The sequence below is a fragment of the Xenopus laevis genome, chromosome 9_10L, assembly GCF_017654675.1.
Source record: "Xenopus laevis strain J_2021 chromosome 9_10L, Xenopus_laevis_v10.1, whole genome shotgun sequence".
NCBI classification, from domain to species: Eukaryota; Metazoa; Chordata; class Amphibia; order Anura; family Pipidae; genus Xenopus; species Xenopus laevis.
Genome location: NC_054387.1, coordinates 82,569,543 through 82,592,521, shown reverse-complemented (window position 1 = coordinate 82,592,521; position 22,979 = coordinate 82,569,543). Strand labels below are relative to the sequence as shown.

Below are 22,979 nucleotides of genomic sequence, written 5' to 3'. Positions count from 1 at the left end.
GTGTGTATATATATATATATATATATATATATATATATATATATATATATATATATATATATATATATATATATATATATATATATATATATATATATATATATATATATATATATATAAACATTCACAAAGTACCTGCACTCCTTCCTAGTTGTCGAGAGTGGGTGCTTGGTCAATCATAGTATACAAAGTTCAAAGTGGACCAGCACACCAAATCATCCTTGATAAAGGCCCTAATGTGGGCCGAAACGTTGGACACTAGAGTGATGTTGAAATAAACCTCTTTTTGATTGAAGATTTGGTGTGCTGGTCCAATATATATATATATATATATATATATATATATATATATATATATATATATATATATATATATATATATATATATATATATATATATATATATATATTCTACACAGGCATGCCTGATTTAAAGAAACCAAGAAAGTCAATCTTTGTCACAGGCACCAGATATCCATCTCACTTAAGTGTTGGACAGGTGATATCGGTGGCCCACCAGATACCCGGGTCAAGGGCCCACCACCCAGCCACTGGTGCATTTTAATTCCCCAGCCCTACCTGCATCCTTTCCACACTGCACCTCTAGCTACTGCCTAATGTCAGGCCTCACTTCTGAGGAAACAAAATTAAAGCTGGTTGTGCGTTCCACAGTGGAAGAACTGGGGCCCTCTGGAATTTTTCCAGTATCCTGGTGGGCCAGTCCAATGCTGCCCTTAAACTTACAAGCAATGTCTTTCTCACTTTGTTCCATTGTGAAGTGATGCATTATGCAGTCCTTCTGCTTTTCTTAGTGGGTGGTGCACAGATTCTTTGCAAAACATGGGGACTTCAAGTCCCAAAATGTGGGGTATATTTTCCCTTTAACACATTGCAACATGATACTGAGTTGTACTTTTCCCTAATGATCACAACTAGAGATGACTTAGTTACACTTGTGATCAAGTTTGCTTTTCTGATGTCCCATCTTTTGGACTTCCATTAGTTGGAGTACTATGGCAAGATGGATAATTACTACCACTAATTCCTATATATGGCTGTAGGATGCAGGCCCTATAGCTACTCCAATGATTCACTTGATTATGTCTTCTACAAATGAGAATAGTAATTAAACGGTTATCTGAAATTAATTCTAAATTGGATCTTTGGTCACAAAACTGACTCTCAGATTTAATATGGGGCCCAAACCTGTGTTTAAGGATCCACAACTTGGTAAAAGATGATAATAAAAGTCCTCTGTGCCACTATTTGAGGCCAAATGAAAGATATTTATAAAGGTGGAGTTACAACATAGCCTTTACACAGCACATGAGGAGAGGACTCCCAGACATGCACGCAATGTTTGTGCAAGAGATTACTAATTGCATATAAAAGCCTATTTTGCATTTTTGGTCTGTTTAGGGGAATTCCATACACTAGTAAAGTCAAAGAATGTAGCAGATATTTCAGTTCTGCGTGTGGGGATTACAGATTTATAATTTTGTTTCTGAAACAAATGTGATGCACTCAAACCATTATGCTAGAAAGTCCACTCTGACCAATGGATATGGACGTTTAAACATTTTGGGGTTTTACTCATAGTTTCTTCCTGATCACATCAGCCCATTTATGCAGCATTTAAAAAAGAACTAAATCCTAAAACAAATTACAGATTGAAATGCATATACTTACTGTCCAATCCCAGAGTGTAACAGTAATGATCCATGCCATCAGAGGTGTCGACTGCAGCTCCCTGTTTGTGACACTGAACATGCTCATTGTCCCCTGAGCTGCTTAGTTGAGAAGCTAAGCTTAGTAGTTGTTTAAAATCATTAAAATATCAGTAGAAAGTGAAGGGACCTGAGTCTTTGAAGATGTTACTACAGGGCTGATTAGTAATTCATTCTGATGCAGAGTGAACTGGTTTCTATTGAGTCCTGTGGTGTGAGTCTGAATGTATTATTAATTAGCCTTGTATTGTAATTTTTTTATTATATGTTTGAGTCAGTTCCTATGTCAGTGACTGACCCCAGCCCAAAGCAAGATATATAGATAGAATGTATCTTTACTTGCAGGGTACTGGCTTGCAGGCCTTTCTTGCACCACTTGGGAATACTTGTGTTTTAGATTTTCAACTGGATGTTTCTTCCTCTGTTACAGTTCATATTCCTATCCCTGGTTCTTTCCCTATATGGACTTTGTTAATGCCTCAGAAATACGCCAGATTTTGCCCTCCCTTAACAGTGCTGCTTATCATCAAGAACATTATAAACAATGGATGTTCCTTGCCCAGAGATGTGAACTTGCTTGCTTTTAGTTGCTGCTGGGCAGGACCTTCCATCCTACCACTGAGTTAATGAGGATTTTGGATTTGAAGTTCAGTAGCAGCAGGAAAGTCACAGATTTGCCATTGGGGTCTACATTGTGCTGATTTCTGTAGTATGTAAGTATGTTTGGAGTCTTACAACAGCCATAGAACCACAGGATTAGCACATCTGCTGTATATAACTAGAGGGAAGGTATGCAAGCCTCTGCCCTTTAGTCATGAACCACAAATCCAAATCCTTAGCTGTTGGCAGGTAAGTCAGGAATAGAGGGCAACAACTACTGATATATCCAACCTAATATGCTTATTGTCATAGCTAAAAATATGCAGTAGGCCCTAACAGATCAGTAAATGGAAATCTTTCAAATGCTACCTACCACTATGTTTCCTCTTGCACCTTTCTGTTTGCACCCGTGTCTGCCACTTCACCCCTTTCCTTCTCTCCCTGTCAGGAGATCAGTGAGTTAAAAGATCAGATTGAGGATGTTGAAGGCAGATACATGCAAGGGCTAAAGGAAATGAAGGTACCCGTTTGTGTGACACTAACCTTGCACCTGATGGGTTGCTTTCTCCGTTTAACTAAATTATTGCAGATGATGTTCTGCTACTAACTTGAGTTGTTATGCCAATATATATGATAATTATGGCTGCTTTAAACCCTGATCTTGTTCTCCCTTTTTTTATTTACATTTTAAACCTGAACTTATCAATCTTGTAATTTCCTTATGTTGTTTATTTACAATAGTTTGCCATCCTCATCTATATTTACAGTGTCTTTCAAAACTACTTTAAAGCGTTCAAGATGGGGAGGGTCAATTCGTTAGGTATCAACAGTGAGCAAAAAACTTATCCATGGGTCAGAGTATTTCTTATTTTAAAAAAATGCACTGGCCCAGAGTACTTGGATGGGGAGCATATGCACAGTATAGAAATTCTAGTAAATTCTAAATTGCCCACATAAGCACACATGAAGAATGAAGGTTGTGCCCAAATCCCCTGGATCGATGAATCTGACCAAGTTGGAAGTTTTTCTCACAGCTCAGTGCCTTACAAATTAACACTCTTTTGTGATTTAAGGTATACAGTTGCAATCCCTGAACATTTAACTATAGTATACCAACATAAGTGTCTTTTACAATCATATAGACCCTTGTACTTATGATCTCAGACAATAAAATATATGATAAGCAATAATTCTAAAAATAGTATATTCTTCTATTTCCCCAACAAAAGGTTACAAATTTAAGTTAATAAAAGCTGCTTTTTCTTGTTTTCCCTATTGCTTGTCTGCCTTGCCTCATAGTGATTTCAACCTCTCCTTCCTAGGACTCCTTGGCTGAGGTGGAGGAGAAATATAAACGTTCTATGGTGACTAATGCCCAACTGGACAATGAGAAGAGCTCACTGCAGTACCAGGTAGACACCTTGCGGGATGTATTACTGGAGCTGGAAGAGGAGCTGGCTGAGTCCCGAAGGCAGCATGAAGAAAAGAATAAAGTGAGTGGCTGTTCTCTTCTTGTTCTTGGTGTCATATTTAAATGTAGATTTCTGGTAATGTGGCTGGATATTATTCACACAATGATAGTAACTAAGGTGTGTTTCCTAAACTCCAGAATGCTATTGCTGTGCAATATGCCTACTGGATGACTTCAAAGATATCACTGTATAAAGCGAAAATCTGTAGAATAAGGTGCCGCACAACAAAACAGAATAAAAGGGTGTTTAACCTATTGATTCTAAGGCACAGAAAGTGACCATTCCAGTCTAAATCAAGGCACCTGTCTACAGAGTCCATGTGCCATATAGGAGTGTACAGCTCACCTTCTTTGTGTTTTTGGCAGGAGTGCGAACGTCAGAAGCATGAACAGAATGTCCTGCGTTTCCAGCTGGCTGAGCTGAAGGATGCTCTGGAGCAAAGGGAGCAGTTGTTAACAGTAAGTGAAAAGTATACTGAAAAGCTGCACTCAGCCAGGACCTGAAGTGGAGGAATTATGGTTTAACAGTTGAGCACCCAACTTAAATTATTAGTAACAGCCAATCCGTTGTAAGACAGAATCTCACAGAATTGGATAATTATCATTTCTGTGCTTCAGGTCCTGATACAAGGGCCACTTTTTCTATAATTCTATAATCCCTTAAAGTGGCAATATACGAACAGATATTATCATACAAAACAATATTTGTACAATATTTAGTCTGTGTATGTTGGGAGACGAGCGACTGATATTGGCAAAAGACATGGATATTGGTCATCTTGTCGATTGGCCAATTTGGTCGCCTTATTGATCAGTTGTAATTGTAACATGTGTGGCCACCTTAAAACCACTGTCCTCTGCTGTTTACACAGATTGGACCTGAACAATTACTTCACCAAGGATGCAGGAGAGCACTGTGATGTGGGATAGTTGTGTGACATCACAGAAGTGAAGATTTACCAATACTAGATATACCATGACCTGGATGAATGAAAATCTTCATAGTCATATTGATGATATTGTTATGATTTATTGAAAAAGTGGGTTTTGGTGTTGTACAATGGAAGAGTGTAGACATGGAAAAAAGAGAAGGGCCCTGCTTGTTGGAGCTAACTGTTTAAAAGATGGAGGGCTAATTCTACAGCAGTAACTGGGCCAAATGAAAGTGTAGTATTAATTAGCAAAATAAAATCAACATTTTTATCTTATAGGATATCTTCAGTTTAATGTTAAGCAATTTAGAATTAGGGATATACTTTCTCTTTCTCAACTTGGTGTGTCCTTTTCTGTTTTCATGAGCTTGTTTCTCTTTACTTCCCTTTCCTCTTTCTGCTTTCCTAATTCTTTCCCATTTGAACCTTTCTCACTGCCCCCTTAGGAAATTCGTCAGCTGCAACAGAAGCAAGAAAACAACGACCATGAAATTTGTGACCTAAAGGAGACCATAGAATGGAAAGATAAAAAGATAGGGGTAGGAGACAGATAAGAGATCCATATAACTATATACAGTCACCACATGTTTGGGGGATCCTTGAGAATTGCAATGTTTTAGGCAAGGTGTTTTATGTTTCAGGCTTTTCACATGCTAAATTGGGAGCACACAACTTAGTGTATATAATTTTCTGGAGAGGTTGTTGCATAATACTGGCTTTTGGTACCCTAAATCTGCATATCTGTGACTAGAGATACCTGACCTAAAAGGGCCACTTTGCGTCATTCCAACTGTGCAGCCAAGGGATTAGCCTAAAAGCCAGGTCAGGTGAATGCCTGTTTAGTGTCTTGGTATAGTAGGAGGGTCTGGACAGGCTAATGTGTAACCTCATTATGGGAAGGAAAAGTGTAATAAAGGTTGCAATATGAATTTAACTACAAATTTGAATTAGATGGGAGCAAATATGCTATGTTTTGATGACCCACTAGAAATCATGAAAATGTATTTATCTGACTACATAGCTTAAATTCTTACATACGCCTAATATGAGCAAGGGAAATTGCTTTCCATTCATTGTTAGTCAGGCGAGGAGACATGGCTACTGCTTGTGGTCTTGCTTTTGAAATTTGGAGTACACTCTGACCTGCTACTGTTTTTTATGTTGTTTTTCACTCACCATCTTGGTATTTCTTTCTTGTTTTGCTCTTCCTCCCTGCTCTTTCCCTTTCTTATTTGATGCCCTTCTCCCTTCTTTGGGGCAAGTGTAGGCCCTTGAAAGACAAAAAGAATTCTTTGACCCAGTTCGTTGTGAACGTGATGATCTCAGGGAAGAGGTTAGCCGTTTGAGGGAGGCGTTAAAGGTACTGTGTTCTACACATCTTCTGTATGAGTAGATAGATTGATCTTTCTGTCGATCTCTGTTTTGCATCGCTGCTGCTCTCACTGGGCCCAACAGTATACTAATATTAGGTTATATTTGCAGAAACATGGTATTGCACTAGATTCTGAAGATACACCTAATGGAGATGCCTCAATAGAACCCCATATAATTGAAGAGTGTCACATGGAGTCACCCCAAAAGGCAACAGCTCTTGGTAAGTGGAGTGCAATCACCTCCCTATGCTAAGCTTGTCACTGATTAAACCAGTCCTAAACGGTGTCTCTTTATACTTTAACTTTGCATGCTATGCTCTTGGCAATTATCTATCTATGTTGTCAGTCCTGTTTATTAGGGTCAAGAGACCATAACATTATTGGCATCAGGATGCCCTTGTAGTGGTTACTGTAGGACTGGTCACAAAGGTTAAGGGCATCCAAGAAATACTTTTATTGTGGCAATTAGTTGTTTTTGTTCCTTATTTTGTTGTAATCCTTTTAAACTAAGGACTGTCTGAGAAATATACATTATACACACATGATACACATAGCAAAGGAAAAAGTATTCCTACTTTACAACACTTGCTTAAAAAAACAGAAGCATCTAAAATTTAATTAAAGATTGCTTAGGGTCAGTGGATCCACTAATGAAAAGCTTTGCAATGAGAGGTGAAGTGGCTGCTTTTTGTCTTAATATAATCTAGTGGATTGTGTATTCTAACCCTTCAAAATATTGTCTTCATTAAGGTATTAATTATGTCACACACTAATAAAATGGGTGTGGGTAATGCCAATAAAGTTCAATTTCCGTTTTACATTTTGAAAAGTCAGCTCCTATAGACATTTCTAAGTGGCTCTGGCTCAGAAAAAAAATGCTTTACTTTTTGCAGCCTAAGACTTTCTGATTCCTAACTAGAACAGATGCAAAATAGGGGCAGTAAATCACAATCCTTGTGTTTAATAAAACCTCACAGTCCTGGACCTCCATGCTGTGCTGTCTTCTCCTTGGCTTGTAGACTTGAGCTGTACTGGAAGCATAGCTCTGCCTTTTCTAGAGATCTTGTACTTTTTTTTTTTTTGGACAAGCAGGACCTGCTTCGCTCTGCTCTTTAGCATTCTTCTCCGCTCTGTACCAAATGGTGGTGTTTATTCTGCAATCGCTTAATTGCTGCATTTCTGTTCCAATCAACAAAGCAGATATTTTCAATTCCTCTTCTTTCCCTTAATCATTTCCACTATGTGTCGGGGGTGGGACTGGGCTGTCCAAGCATTCCTCAATTCTCTGTACATGGTCTTCCAGGCAAAGCTGATGAATCTGATGTGACAGAGCAGGAAATGTCTTTGATGAGTCAGAGGTCTCAGACTGAACATGAGCAGGAAAAAGAAAATGAACCATTGGCTGAGCAGGACAGAGAAGAGGAACAAGAAAAATCTCCTGAAGAATTTCCATTTCAAGCAGAAAACAATGTTGCCACAGACTTTCAGAGAATACAGGAACTTAAAAGTGAGAATCCTGATGAGCTGAAGCAAGACCCTTCAGCTGATGATGGTTGTAGCCAGAATATTTTTGGGCAAAGTTTAAGCCAGCAAAGGGAAGATTGCAAAACTGTCTTAAAACACCTGGCAAGTGAGGAGGAGGGAGGGATTGAAGTAGAGGTAAAAGCTATAGAAGGTAAAGGAACTACGGTAGAACACATTACTTCAGTAGTGGATGGTGAAGTGGCACAAAATCAAAGAGGCGGGAGTCCAGGCGAAAGTGAAGTCTTTCAGGATGCTCTTGATTTTGTCAAACAAACCCAAAATGTAACTGAGTGTGTTTGTGAAACTGCCTTTAGTTTAAGCAGTGATATGAAAGACAATTTCCAAGACCAAAAGGCTGAGAACATGGAAGAAGATCATGATTGTACAGTAGAGAGTGCAGAGCCTGTATCTGGAAGTGAGGGTTGTGAGGGTATAGTAAATGTTAGGGAAGCATCATCATGCTCTGTGGCATCTGAAGAGAGTGCTGACCAGACAAGCAGTGATAGTGATGATTTTCGTGAAACAGGAGAAAATGTTGAAATCATTGGATCCAAAGTGGATCATGAAATACCCAAGGAAAATGTATTTGAGTTTACACCAAATGAAAGCAGCCTGAATGTGCAAATACAACAGGAGACGGAAATGGAACCAATAACAACGCATAATACAGAAGAAGCATTGCCTGCTCTAGAAAGTGAAAAAAAGCCTGGAGATGAAGATAATGAGATTATTAAAAAAGATAAGTTTGAAATCTCTACTCATAAAGAGGAAACAACTAAGACTTTTAAGGAAAATGAGGCTGAAGCGGTGGAGGTTTTTCCCCCCCAATCCCTAAAACTAGTTTTAGAAAATGAAGCTGTAACATCAGTGGCCTGTGATAGCAACCCATCAGAAGATGGTCAAGCACAATGTCATTTTATTGAATGCACAAATGTAAAGGTAGACCGTGAGAAGTTGGAAGATGGCTTAGTGATTAGCGACAGTGAAAAGAAAGAACAAATTTACTCAGATGCAGGTTTGGAGAGCAGCAGCAAAAGTAATAATGAAAGTTTTAATTTAAGTGAAGGGGAAAATGTAATCCCTGGAGAGCAGAAAGGCCAAAAGGAGGGGGCTCTGGATGAAGCTGATAAAGAAGAGAGTATGACACAGAATGCTGATGAAAGTGAATGCAAACAAGCTCACACTGAATTGTTGGTCACCAAAGAAGAAGTAAAAAATGAAGAAAAAGATGATTTGGAGGATGAAAACCATGATGAAGAAAATGGCAGTAATGAAGAGGAAGAGGATCACGATGAAGAAGAGGACAATGGACCAAGTGAGAAGTACCAAGGAGAGAGTGAAATAAGATTAGGATCATCAGTGGACATGACCTCCAGTATGGAAGATGTGAGATCTGAGGTTAGCACAAATAAGTCGATAAAATTGGTAAAAGGTAAAAATAAAGAGGATTGTGTGATATCTTGAAAGAGAGGGTCCCCCCACCTTGCTGTTTAGCCATGCACTTTGACACTGCTGGTCATTAAATTGCACTAAATGAAGATTTGTTTTGCTGCATGAAGGAATTCCAGTTATCTCAACTGTTCACCAACTATTGGGCAAGAAAGGCAATAGAAACACTGAGATAAATACTGGCAGTGAACTGGACAAGCCTTGAATCATGCTAAACTAGAAAAGTATAACCTAAACATCGGCAGGTATCTCTAGAAGCAAATCTAAGGCAGAATGTGCTTTTAAAGAAACCTGCCATAAGGATTTGGGCAAAAAAATAAATGTACTCTCTCCTGTATCCTTAGTCACCACCTTCACAGGCTTGTCCCTGCTCTTCAGTGTGATACCAGTTACTGGGCATTTCTGAACTGCATCGAGGGGATTCTTATTTATTTTATATACCTGTCACTGGATTATTTAATGTGATCGCCAGTTATTGCCTCCTTCATCTACTCTGAATGTTAGATTTGTGAGTCATATCTTTAGGGATGCACCGAATCCACTATTTTGGATTCAGCCGAACCCCCGAATCCTCCGCGAAAGATTCGGCCGAATACCGAACCTAATCCTAATTTGCATATGAAGGGGAAAACATTTTTTACTTCCTTGTTTTATGACAAAAAGTCACACTATTTCCCTCCCCGCATATGCAAATTAGGATTCGGTTCTGCCGGGCAGAAGGATTCGGCTGAATCCGAATCCTGCTGAAAAAGGCCGAATCCTGGCTGAATCCTGGATTCGGTGCATCCCTAGTTATCTCTCTCTAAATGTGGATGCATTGAGGCTATAAGGCACTATCTATATTCTCTGCCTGAGTGTGTATATATTTGTGTATCTGCACCTACACACATTGAATTTTGTACATAGAAACACACACACATTTAATGCAACGTAATACTGTTTAACCGAGTTGCCCAGACTTTGCCAGTGTCAGGCCTAATTGAACTGAAGTTATAAATACTGTGCACATAATACTCAGCCTTCACAACACATTTATATAAATCTGAATAATGGGTGATCTAATGGAGCTTTCAATTCCAGTATGTGGCCTATTGGCTACTAGAACTACTGCACTATATCTGTTGTATACCACTGCTGTGTATACAAAAAGGCCTAGCCTCTGTTTCATCCAGTTTTATAATCAACCGCTCTTGTGTATATGTTGGTATATTTCATCTGCAGAGATCTATAGTTGCTCTGGCTGTAGAATAATATATGTATTCAAATAATTACATGATTCTGTTCAAAATGCACCAAAATATGTTCACCTAACACAGTAGCATAATATCCAGGGTTGTTAATAGAGACTCTAATAACCTAACCTTCAGTCTCCTATGTAGTATGAATGTCCAAAATGAAAGTGGCTGAGTGAGTTATTAATGAAGCACCTACTGACTATTGACCAGTGCGTTAAAGGCAAATGGAAAAGAAATGGTTGTAATCTGTAATGTTTTTGCATTGAAGATCCATTATCTTTTGTTATGGTGTTGCCCTGTTCCTTAACATTCCATGGGTTCCAAGGGTTTATATTTTCAAAGTAAAACATTCCGAAGGCTGTTATGGCAGGCCTACAATTCAGCCTTTGATAAAAAAATAAATAAATAAGTATTTGACGTGTAAATTGCTTAATGTGTTTTAAGGACCAAGAATGACTAATTGTGCTTTTTGAGGAACATGCTTAAAGGGGACCTGTCACCCAGGCATAAAAACCTGTATAAGCGTCTTTTTTTAATTAAACATGAAATCCAAATTATTTTTTTTAATTAAAATATCCATACCTGTTTTAATCTTGTTTAAAAGTCTCAGCTGTCAATCATATATCGCCTGCCACTTTTCAGTTTTTCAGGGTGATAGGCTGCAAAAAATCTTTTTTTTTTACATTTCCTAACATATGGCACATAAATTATACAAGTAGGTATTATAACAACTTTATATTATTTTAGTAAGGTTCCCTGGGCTTGTGTAGTGTAATGTATTTGCTGCAACATATACATCCATTGAAATTTAACTTGAAAATTAGCTAAAGCTAGTGCAAGTTTATTTTGCTTGACTAACATCATAAAATAGGATTTGGAATTATTTCTTAAGGTAACAGGTCCCCTTTAAACAGTTATTAGCCAGAGATGTACAGCAATTTAAATGTATTTTAGACTCATAATATTTAAGTTATATACACACAGAAATGATATAAAAACATGGTTTAGAAGACACATTCCCATGGCTTTGCTACTGGATGATCCGTGTATTACTCTGTGCTAGCTGGGGAGAGGTGCCATTATTGATCCATAAATATTGAAAGTGTGACAATGGTTGGATCTGCTAAGCTGTATATAATGAAAATAAACATATTTTAATCTTGAAAAGTGTCTGTTTTACGTTTGTGAAGCACACATACTGGTCATACTCTGTATTCATAGCTACTCCACAAAACACATTTCCAGATTTTGTGTAGCTCTGACTGCTAGTACACAAACTAAAATAAAGTGCCAGCAAATTGCACTGAACAAAGGGACTCCACAAAAGCTAAATGACATTTCAACAACTCCTTCCTGTGCATAATGTTTTGCTTAAATTCACGCGTAACAGATTTTTTTTCTGTACCCCCACAACTTTAAAGCCTGTTGGGCTTTGAGATAATTAGCGGCTCCTTATGCAATGGCTTTTCAGTGCGCTGTTTATTTCTTTTGATTATAGTCAAAAGAACCAGAAGTACTGAATAAACAATATAGTATGTCAGTATGATAGAGACAAGAATATATGCATGTGAATCATCATTTGTAGTGCTGGTGGCATCTGAATGTTGTATGTTCACCTTGGCAACAGGTCTAACTGCTCAACACAGCAGTTATGTTGACGTGAATTAAATTTTACTATCTGTGTGTGTTTTATATGTAATGTTTTACTGTTACCATAGGTTTACATACGGCAGCATGTTACAGTGACTGTTCTTTATGTATAGAAGTCTCTGCCCCAATGGAGCCAATTAACCTGCCTGCTATATTTTTACAGGTCTCAGGGGTGTCCAAACGGTAGATTGGGATTTACCAGTAGACCTTTAGCTGGTGATCAGTAGATCTCAAGACACTGTGACAAGACACAACTTGTCTAAATCACCCTCCTGTTTCACTCTTTTCATTCAGATATTTATTACATTAAGGTTACATAAGAAATAGTTGTTTGTTAAATACAGAAATATACATTTTCCCATAAATCAATATTGAAGTAATATTTTCCATGAAACAGAATTCTAACAATGCCTTTATGGATGTAGATCATAATGAGACATAATCATTAGAAGTAGATCTCACATTAGTAAAGTTAGGGGGTCCAAGGGGTTTCTGGATAAAGGTTTTTTTTTTATATAATTTGGATCTCCATACATTATGGGGTTTATTTATCAAAGGTCAAGTTTTAGAGGTTTGTGGGATTTTTTATACCTCGAATGAACTCACAACTCAAATGTTTTCTAATTTAAGAAGAAACTCAAAGGTACAAAACTTGAATCAGTGAATTCAGGGTGAAAAACCTGAATGAATCAAGTTTTCCACGGGAAAAAACTTGAATTGCTAAAATGAATTCAGTTTTTGAGCAAAACCCACAGAAACGAGCTTGAACATCTTCAAATGGTTGAAGGGACCTCTGCCATTGACTTCTACATGACCTCAACAGGCTTTACCCGAGGTATTTTTTGGATTTGAGCTATTTCCAGCTGCAGGGTATAATAAATCTCGAAAAATTTAAGTTTTTAATAAAACCCCAAAAAATTTTAGTTTTTCTTATATAAACCACAAAATGTTTTGTTTGTTTTTTTACCTGAAAATTCAAGTTTTGACTGAAAACTACCCTCAAAAAACTAAAATTTTTTGGAAAAACACAACTTGACCTTTGATAAATAACCCCCTATGTCTTCTAAAAAACATTTACACATTTAATAAACCCAATAGGTTTTTCTTGCCACTAACATGCATGCATATTCATGCAGCTTAGTTACTATCAAGTACAAGGCACTGATTTCTAATTACAGAGAAAAAGAAAAGCATTACATTTTTAGAATGGTGTGCTTAAACTGGACCATAACTTTCTGAGCATCAGGTTTCCAGATAAGAAGTCCCATACCTGTATTTATATTAATGTATGTTTTTTAATTTATTATGTCCGTTGAGCAAACCTGCAGACAATAGAGAACTGGATTATTACGAACAGAGTCCTCCAGTAGTCCATATAAATCTGGTTTATAGGGAGTGGGGAGTAATTCCAAGTTTTGTCGAGCATCTGCCAAGCTTGGAATGGACCCAGGTGACAAAACGATTGAGATCACCCTATGTGCCTTTTAGGGCTTTATTTATATAATAAATTGCTGGATACATGATGCAATTATGTGCCATTAAAACCCGGACTTCTGCGTCAAAGAAAACTCTTTTTCATGCCCAGGAGATAATTAATTTTTATATAAACCAACAATTACAGGAAAAGGCTATGGTTGGAAAGCAAGGGTCTCTGAGTCATGGAGAGACCAGCATTTTCGGCTCATTCATTTAGGTTATGGCTTATTGTTTCAAAACTGTGATGGCTCTCAGAAGACTTCTTTTTGCCCAAAATGTAAAGAGCAGAATGTTGATTTCTTTCATTATATCTGGGATTGTCCGTTTATTAGAAACCTGTGGGAGAAAATAAAAGGTTTTATTAAAAATTCAATTAATTTAGATGTTTCTTTAAATCCTCAATATGCTCTAGTAGATGTGAAAGATTTTTTTCAGGTATCTAACAACGGTTCTTCTATTAATGTCTCAGATGAAATAGTATCTTTTTGTTGGTTGGTTATGGCAGCTACTCGAAAATCTATATTCTTGTACTGGATAAAAGAGAACCCCCCTTCTTTGAAGGACGTGCTTTCTTATCTATTTAACTTATGTATTCAAGAGGTAATTAGATTTAGAATGGATGATCTTCTCCAAAGAAATAGAATAAGGAATAGATGGTCTCTTTATATCTCTTCTTTAGAGGCTGATAGGAAGTCATTTATCCTTAGTCTTATGGGACAAGATTTATGCTAAGGATACGTTAAAAGAGATATTTAATGCCTTCATTCACAAAAATGTTTATCTATGTATTTTTGCACTGTCAGGTTTTAATATGTAAGGAAAGAATAACAGGTCTATTTATTTAATTTAATTTTACTTCATTATTATTTTTTCTAATATTTTAATATTTAATGCTATTTGTATCTTCCCCTTTTTCTTTATTTATTTATTTACCTTTCTTTCATGTCAAATGCTTTGACCGTTATGCTTAAGAATATTTCTTTTGTTCCTTGTTGAAACATTGTATGTTTATCATATTGTCATATTCTTGTATTTTATTGAAAATCTCAATAAAAAGAATTTTAAAAGAAAAGGAAAGCAAGGGTGCCCTCTAGTGCACAATTTAAAGAAACTCCTATAATTTAAAGAAGCCCTGTTCTTCATTACTGGGCAGAGCAGTTAAGTAGCCAAACACTGTACTATTTGCAAATGCCTAATTTTGCAACACTGTGCAAAACTGACAAAACTAGAATTGGCATTTGAAATCATTTCATATAATAATCATCATACTGGAATCTAGGATAGTTTGCTATCCAGGATAGTTTACAAGGAAAAGAGAGATTAATATTGTTTAGGCTATACAATTGGTTCTGCTTCAATTTCATTAGCATGTGGCACTGTATTCTGACACTATGCACACAAATGAATACATTTACTTCTATGTGCCCTGAATGTATTCCAGACAGATTGTGGTCTATGTCACTGTGGATCATATTTACTGCACTTTTCTGATTCCCAGCACAAGCAATTGACTCTTGTTTATTTTACCAGAAGATCGCCTGTATTTCTTTTCTTTGTTTTGCTCAATATTTCTGTATATCTCCATTTTCTTTCCCTCTCTCTCTTTCTGTTGTACCTTGCGCCTTCATTGCCTAAGACATCCGGCTGAAGAAGCTGCTAGATGAAAGAGAAACCTTCTTGGACCAGGTAACAAGTCATGTGTTCTTATGTGGGGCAGGTGTGGGAAGCCTCTCTGATGTAGTTTTATATCAGCTGGATCACTATAGGTTGCCTTTCTCTGCTATCATCCTAATATATGAAGTGTAAGGTTAGATTTAGCATTGCATATACGATATAAGGGCATCTTATATTCTATTCCTTTTACAGTTTGTCATTAAAGGGGACCCGTCATCCAAAAAAATGATTCAAAATCCTATTTTATCACATTAGACAAGCAAAATGAACTTTAATTACACTGTATAAATTATTTGAATCTTGTTTCCTTCAGTCTGGGAATTCAAAATGATAGCAAGCAGGCAGGAGCCATTTTGTGGACACTGTTATTAAGACAAGCCTTGCATCATCTCAGAATCTTGTTTGTGCACCAGAATGGGGGACCTGATGTCCATCCCCATGTCCTGGCTACACAATTAAATTGTAAAGAGAACTGGGAGAGCAGTGACATCTAGGAAGTGCTGAATGGAAAGTGAAAGTAATTGTCTGCCCCGCCTCTATGCCCAGGGCATAGAGGAGGGGCAGACAATATTTGATTGACAGCTAAGATTTTTAAATGAGCTTACAACAGATATGAATGCTTTAATAAAAAATAGAAATTAGATTTCATGTTTAATTTGAAAAGGACTTTTATTATACAGATTTTTGTCTCTGGGTGACAGGTCCACTTTAAAGCCACTGCCTGGTTGCAAGGGTTCATCAGGTCCTAGCAACCAGATAACAGTATAAATTCCAGACTACATAATCCCCCTGCATAATGGACTCCAGCTAAAAAAACACAAAAATCAAAAGGTGAAGGGAGGAGGTTATATGCTGCTAGTTAAATTATCTGCCTCTCAAGGACCAAACATGGAGTAGCTTCAGCTTGCCTGTCTGCCCTGTTTAGTTCAATAAATAACTATAGATTTTTCATGATTAAAACAATGGGCAAAAAGTATATTTCGCACAAGCCCTATTCATTAGATTTATGGGGGTATACTGCCCATTTAAGCAAGCTTAGCATTCATGACCATGACAACGACCTCTGGGACATTTGGCAATGCACCTTTGGGCTTTCAGGTAGAGAAAAAGGATTGTGAATGTTTTCTATGTTTCATGAATTGCAGTGAAGTTTAAGGAAATATCTAAATACCCAGCACTTTCTGACAATAAAACTTTTATTCCATATAGCTAAGAGAAGAAAGTGGGATCCATCACTGTGCCCCCATATTGCATTCTCAAATACAGTCGATACACTGACCTTTAGTAAGCCTCCCATACTTCTAATATGTATTGGTCCTCCATGAAAAGTTGAATATTATCACACGCAAAAATGTAATTCAAATTAGTCCCACCTTAGCATTGTGATAGCAAATATATTACTATATATCATCGCATCACCTGCAATGCCTAAAACCTGATTTCTAGACTTGTTCCAACTTTGCAGAAAAGTCAGGTTTCCAGAAATGAAAATCAGAGTCCATTAAAGTCCATTTTCAAATTAAACATGAAACCCAAATTCAATTTTTTATTAAAACATCCATGCCTGTTATAAACTTGTTTAAAAATCTCAGCTGTCAATCATATATTACCTGCCCCGCCTTAGGCATAGATGCATGGCAGGCAATTACTTTCACTTTCCATTCTGCACTTCCTAGATGTCACTGCACTCCTCACATTCCCTCTCCTTCCTCAACATCTAATTGTGAAGCCAGTGCATGGGCATCTGATGCCCCATCCTGGGGCAGAATCAAGATTTTGACCTGATCGAAGGCTTTCCTTGATAACAGTGTCTGCAAGATGGCTTTTCAAGACTAAAAGAAACAAGATTAAAATAATTTATTTCATTAAAGTAAAGGTTATTTTGCTTGACTAACATCATAAAATAGGATTTGGTATTATTTCTTAAGCTGATAGGTTCCCTTTAAAAAGTATACTGTGGTGAGTTCTATATACTTTGCTATGTTAAAAACCATGGAAATAATTCACTATTTTAGCAATGGTTCTTCTTAATTAATAGAATTGAAGTACCCAACTGAAAGCTGACACCTTTGCCTCTTAGTGTTATTCCCTGTTGATCAAGGTAGATTTTATCACTTTGAGATTCTCAGGGCCACTATACCCAAATGTTTTTCAGGTATTGTTTTATGGCATTGCTTTGTATGGCCCATTATAAATATGATCAGCCCCACTGGTTAGCTATGTCCTCATGGTATGGTATACAGGCCATTGTACTGCTCCAATCATAATGATTGGGAGATGAACCAAACATCATTACTTGGCAAATTACTTCCTCCTTGTTTCTTAATGATGAGCACTCCTGAAGTAATGGGAGCATGATAGTACAGGTACTAAAAACAATGAAGCCAACTGAAGTTCTGCTTGGCTGCCAGAATGACTGTAACTTGAGTACCACCTGGAAGCCCAAAGGTAGGCTTAACCTTCGCAGCACCCTTTGTAATGTCCCTGGTTTTAAGAGCAGGGGGAAACCTAAAGACATAACTGGAGATGCAAATATTGAAGGCATATGCCTATCACAGTACATTACATTCCAACTCATGGACTATGTTGCATGCTGCACAGCTCACAGAATGTTCTCTTTCTCTCAGATTAAGAGGTTGAAAGGGCATCTTGAAGAAAGGAATCAAAGGAACAGGAGCCCAGAAAATCCAGAGAGTGACGATATGGAGAATGGCAGCGACTATCAACGTGAGCTTGAGAAACTTAAGGCTACATTCATTATGAATGAATGATGAAATGGCAGAATATGTATTCTAGCTTCTCCCTACCTGTTATTTTCTTGAAAAAAAACTAGGGATGCACCGAATCCAGGATTCGGTTCGGGATTCGGCCTTTTTCAGCAGGATTCGGATTTGAATCCTTCTGCCCGCCCAAACCGAATCTGAACCCTAATTTGCATATGCAAATTAGGGGCAGGGAGGGAAATTACATGACTTTTTGTTAGAAAATAAGGAAATAAAAAATGTTTTTCCCTTCCCACCCCTAATTTGCATATGCAAATTAGGGTTGGGATTCAGTTCGGTATTTGGCCGAATCTTTCACAAAGGATTCGGGGTTCCGCCGAATCCAAAAGAGTGGATTCGGTGCATCCCTTAAAAAAATGATATTATCCATTGGTTTCATGTCATCAAGTAAAATTGCTCACATTGAGTTCACTTGCACTTTTGCAATTTACTTAATGTTTAATTTTATTTGCAATGCTTACAAGTTTTACACTGCCAATATTGTAAATATGTAACATTAGCGCTCCCTGCTCTTCAGCCCTGACAGAACAGCAACAACTTTATTTACTGAATCAGGAATTATCTTCTGATGTTTCCATGCTCAGTTATACTGATCTTGCCATACTGAGCAATAATATTGACCACCCAGGTGACAGTGGGCTAATATCGGGGACCACCAGGGATGAGGACCCTGTTAACATAGTAGTATGGTGCCCCATAATTACTGGTGGCAGCCCTGATTATTCCAATGATGTGCAACTGGAATGTGCAATTACCCTAGCTTTATAGCGAATGGATGGGTGCGTGGTGCCATATACAAAGACCATGCATAGAGTATGTACAGGGAACAAGGCCCATTTTTTTTCAGCAATACTCTAAGTGGTACCTTTTTAAACACTGTAAAGAAAAAAAAATGTTAAAGCCTCTTTTATGGGAGACAGATCTTTTAGATGTGAGTTCTAGGAACCCTTGGGAATAAAGTAGTGGAATAAAGTATTTGTTTAATTGACTGTAAGACATATGCATGCTTACTTATAATGTGTAACCCTTACAGGAGATGCCACCAGACAAATCAGTGACCTTAAATTTAAAATTACAAAATCTACCCAGGAAGTAACAGCTCTAGAACAGAACGTAAGTACACAATGCTGGGGCCAGCATGGAAGGGGGTAAATGTGCAGGCACATAAGTGTAACAGAAAGGCTGTCATTAATTTTCCAGTGAGCTAGCAGCAGAGAAAGATAGCATTTATAGCCAGTGTGTTGTGGCAATTTTGTTTATCATGTATAGAAATAGTATCAGCAAGTTTAGAAGCAATTTGGAATTGTATTATGACAAACAAGACCCAATAAAGAATGATTAAATATACCTATTTAAAGGAGTACAGGCCAAGAAATTATAAACCAATTAATCAACGTTTCTTGTGGCCAGTAGTGCTTGTAACGTGCCTTCTTGACCCATAAGCCAGAACATATTTACATATTTATCACGGAAGAGAACTTAGAGCCCAGGGTTAAGATTTTGTAGTAATTGTAATCAGTAACTTGCTCAAGATATTGGTGCCATTTTAAGCACCAACATTTGTAGTGCCACCAACTGGCAGGGTTATCTTTCCTTTCTCCTTGATTTCATAAGTAGTCAAGGTATATGGTAATACAGTAAGGGACAGAGCTTCCATATTGAAAGGTGTTAGATTTGGAAGAGAGAATGACTCCAGTGCTTCTAAGGACTGCAACAAATTACTAACTAACTTTCTCATGACTAATTTATATTCTTTATATTTTGTAACACATGGCACTGAATCACCCCCATGAAATATAGTTATACAGCAAATACACGATTACTATGAATAGCATACAAGCCCATGACAGTGCTATCTATGGCATAGGTGCAGAGACAGGATTTTAGCGCTAAACAGTTTACTCATATCCAATGATATTAACAGAGGAGAGATTGGTATGTTTATAGGTTTACAGTATTATATGTGGGGTAGGTATGGTATATTTATAGGAAGCTTCCTGTAAATCAGGAGCCTTGTAGCAGGCTGTATGAGCTAGACCATAATGCAACTTGTGGGAAATATAATGCAGTATGAGGGACTAACCATGCTTAAACCACACTCATTTGTGGAAATCACCTTTTATAACCTTCAGATAATCCGGTTAGAAAGTCAGTTGACTCGGTACAAAGCCTCATCAGAAAACGCAGAAAAAATAGAAGATGAATTAAAAGCAGAAAAACGAAGGTTGCAGAGAGAGGTGAGTCCTAAGCCAAAACTGTCTATAATATATGTCCATGCTTTACTGGTATCTTTAGCCTACTGTATTTCATAACAAAGGCTTCTTTTCCAGAAAGAAATTAGAACAAGAACTAGGATTTCCATCATTATTTTATCTTGCACTGTACTCTTCTACCCATAGTTTCTGTGCATATCAAGCTCTGGTGTAAATGGATATCCTGCAAGGCATTACTACATAAAATAAAAAGAATGTTCTGCAAAACCTAGCTATGTTCTATAGTGATAAGTTCATATGTTAAATTTAAGCTTGTAAATGTTCCATGTTATAGGTGCAAGCTGAATGGTATGTTGGTGCAATGCTGATTGGGCCTAAGGCAGGTGTAAATATTAGGGATCCCTTGCACAGAAAAGTGTTGCACTCTGCACCTTGCACCAGATGCAGTAACAATAGTTACTAATATACCTTATAAAATGGAACTTTATTTTGGCCTGCCCCTGCTGTTCATTTAGGGCAGCGATCCCAAACCAGTAGCTCGTGAGCAACATGTTGCTCTCCAACCCCTTGGATGTTGCTCTCAGTGGCCTCAAAGCAGGTTCTTATTTTTGAATTCCTGGCTTTGAGGAAAGTTTTAGTTGTATACAAACCAGGTGCACTGCCAAACGGAGCCTCTAGGTAGGTTTACAATCCACATAGGGGCTACCAAATGGCCAATCACAGCCCTTATTTGGCAGCCCAGGAACATATTTCATGCTTGTGTTGCTCCCCAACTGCTTTTACTTCTGAATGTTGTTCACTGGTTGTAAAGGTTGGGGATCCCTGATTTAGGGAATTGGTAAAACAAGTGCATCTGAATTAGTTTTTTTTAAAAATGTTGAAAGTGACTGCATGCAATAAAATTCCAAAAATGTGTAAAGCATTGATAATGTGCATCTTTATTTTGCAGCTCCGGACAGCATTAGATAAGATTGAGGAGCTTGAAGTCGGCAATAGCCACTTGGTGAAGCGACTGGAGAAGATGAAGGCTAATCGTAGTGCTATCTTGTCTCACCAGTGATAGCTGGAATGTGTATGAAACCAAAGGGACAACACTGGTTGTGCCAACTTCCTAGTCATTTTTCTTTTAAATGACATGTGCCAGCAGTGAGACGCTAATGGACAGAAAACAGGTGTATTTTATTGTCAATACAACTTTGCTTAACACTTTCACTTCCTGACCCCCAGAAGTACAGGCCACCCTGTGTGGTGCACTTGGATTCGGGAGATCAGACTGCCCTTCATTTCTGGAGGATTTTACAAATGCTTGGTTACCTCTCCAGTTGGGGCAAATCACATTGTGGCAGAGAAGTTATGGCATGTCTCCTGTATTTCTTCACTCTGCATCCAGAATTAGCATGAGGTCATATTCCTTTAGTGATTCTCTCCGATTTCCTTGAGTAAAGTTTCAGGAATCTTTTGACCTCAGGGATGCTGCTTTGGCCCCTACGTGTGCTGATTTAGATACCAATGACCTCAAACACTACAGAAGGTATTACTAGTTCTCTGTTATGCAGACTATTGCCCCTATCCCAATGCAAGTATTAAAGTCACATTTTTGGGAAAGAATTAAAGATGTTAAATCGTCCAAGGGACAGTTTGGATCAGCCCTGCTCCTCTAATACAAGCACAATATGGCCAGGGTTACAGTTACCAGGTTTATAGTTAGGGTGACACCTTGCATGACTTACTTTTGCTACTTTCTGAAAACCCCAGCCACAGATCCTTAAAAAAATATTCACACATTTATATTGAAGGGGCAGAGAGCACAGTGCAAGAGGGTATGCATCCCATATTTACATGAAGGTGTCATGGGGTTGGCACTGCCTACCTTTGCTGGCTACAAAATATCCCTTTTGTTGGGTATAAAAATGTCTTCCCTGTATTATGATTCTAAACACTGCAGATTGCTGGCAAGTAAACGGAGAGTAACAAAGTGAGATGGACTTCTTAAAGGACTGTGACCAGCAGCCCCTGGGCACAGGCGGCTACACTTTTACCATTTTCCTGATTTTGTAAACCTCCAAAATCCTTGCATTTTTAACTTCATTCAGCTACCTGCATTGGAATGTATCTGATAAGGGTTTCTGATAACGTATAATACATGGAGGGGGATAGGGTATTGCAGAAATGTGTAGGGGGTTTTTTTTCACTTGTTTCATGACTGTCCTTTAGTTTCATAAGGGGTTATATAGTATGTGAGAGTGAGTGCATGTAAGCAAGGGTAATTATGTATGGATGATCTATGGACTGGAAATAGAATGTGTGTGTGATCATCATCTGTTTGAAACTGTCAACTTAAAAGCCATCAGAACACAGAAATGAGGTTTGTGAGTGTATGCTGCCATCTTGTTTCTGGGCAAAGTGGCCTTATGTGACATGTGCCGGACTCTAGGTGAATGAGCATGCCGCTACAGTTCTATCACTACTTCAATCACGGGAGAATTCTCTTTCAGGTTTAATTTAAAAAAGTTAATAAATGCTTCACTGAATAAATAGTAAAACCCATAGACTGATTCTTTTCTAAATCTATGAAATCATGAAGTTTTGGCTGAAGTAGCTATGCAGTGGTTGTATCTCTAAGCGTTTTTGCATAATTCTTGTAACCATTGAAACTGCAATTGTGTCTTAAAGGACCTGTAAAGCCCAAACAGGAATTATCTTTAAAAAAGCAGCTGTGTTACTAAAAGTCTGCTGGTGTGTTACATGTACCTCTGTGTGCTTTCTTGTAGCAGCTCTGTTGATCCATTTCCTCTGATAGTGTAGAGTAGGAGAAGCGTTTTTCCCAGCATGCCTATCTTCCCATTGCGACTCACGACATGGATCATGCGCA

General features: G+C 37.8%; 1 protein-coding gene across 23 annotated transcripts in view; it reads left to right on the top strand.

Annotated features, from left to right (window-relative positions):
• The window catches only part of LOC108701415 (leucine-rich repeat flightless-interacting protein 2), a 77,062-nt gene extending 54,418 nt beyond the window's left edge, over positions 1-22,644 (top strand). For 15 of the 23 annotated variants that reach the window (XM_041576550.1, XM_041576549.1, XM_018236055.2 and 12 more), the window contains 7 exons: positions 2,776-2,847; positions 3,650-3,820; positions 4,165-4,257; positions 5,177-5,269; positions 5,998-6,090; positions 6,213-6,324; positions 7,407-9,713. In XM_041576550.1, the coding sequence (XP_041432484.1) occupies positions 2,776-2,847; positions 3,650-3,820; positions 4,165-4,257; positions 5,177-5,269; positions 5,998-6,090; positions 6,213-6,324; positions 7,407-9,091 (2,319 nt within the window). In that variant the 3' untranslated portion in view covers positions 9,092-9,713. Of the gene's footprint in view, positions 1-2,775; positions 2,848-3,649; positions 3,821-4,164; positions 4,258-5,176; positions 5,270-5,997; positions 6,091-6,212; positions 6,325-7,406; positions 9,714-15,073; positions 15,124-17,738; positions 17,839-18,927; positions 19,008-20,026; positions 20,132-21,056 lie in introns of those variants that run through there. The other 8 variants (XM_018236064.2, XM_041576552.1, XM_018236065.2 and 5 more) reach the window with 8 other exon arrangements.
• The last annotated feature ends 335 nt before the right edge of the window (positions 22,645-22,979 follow it).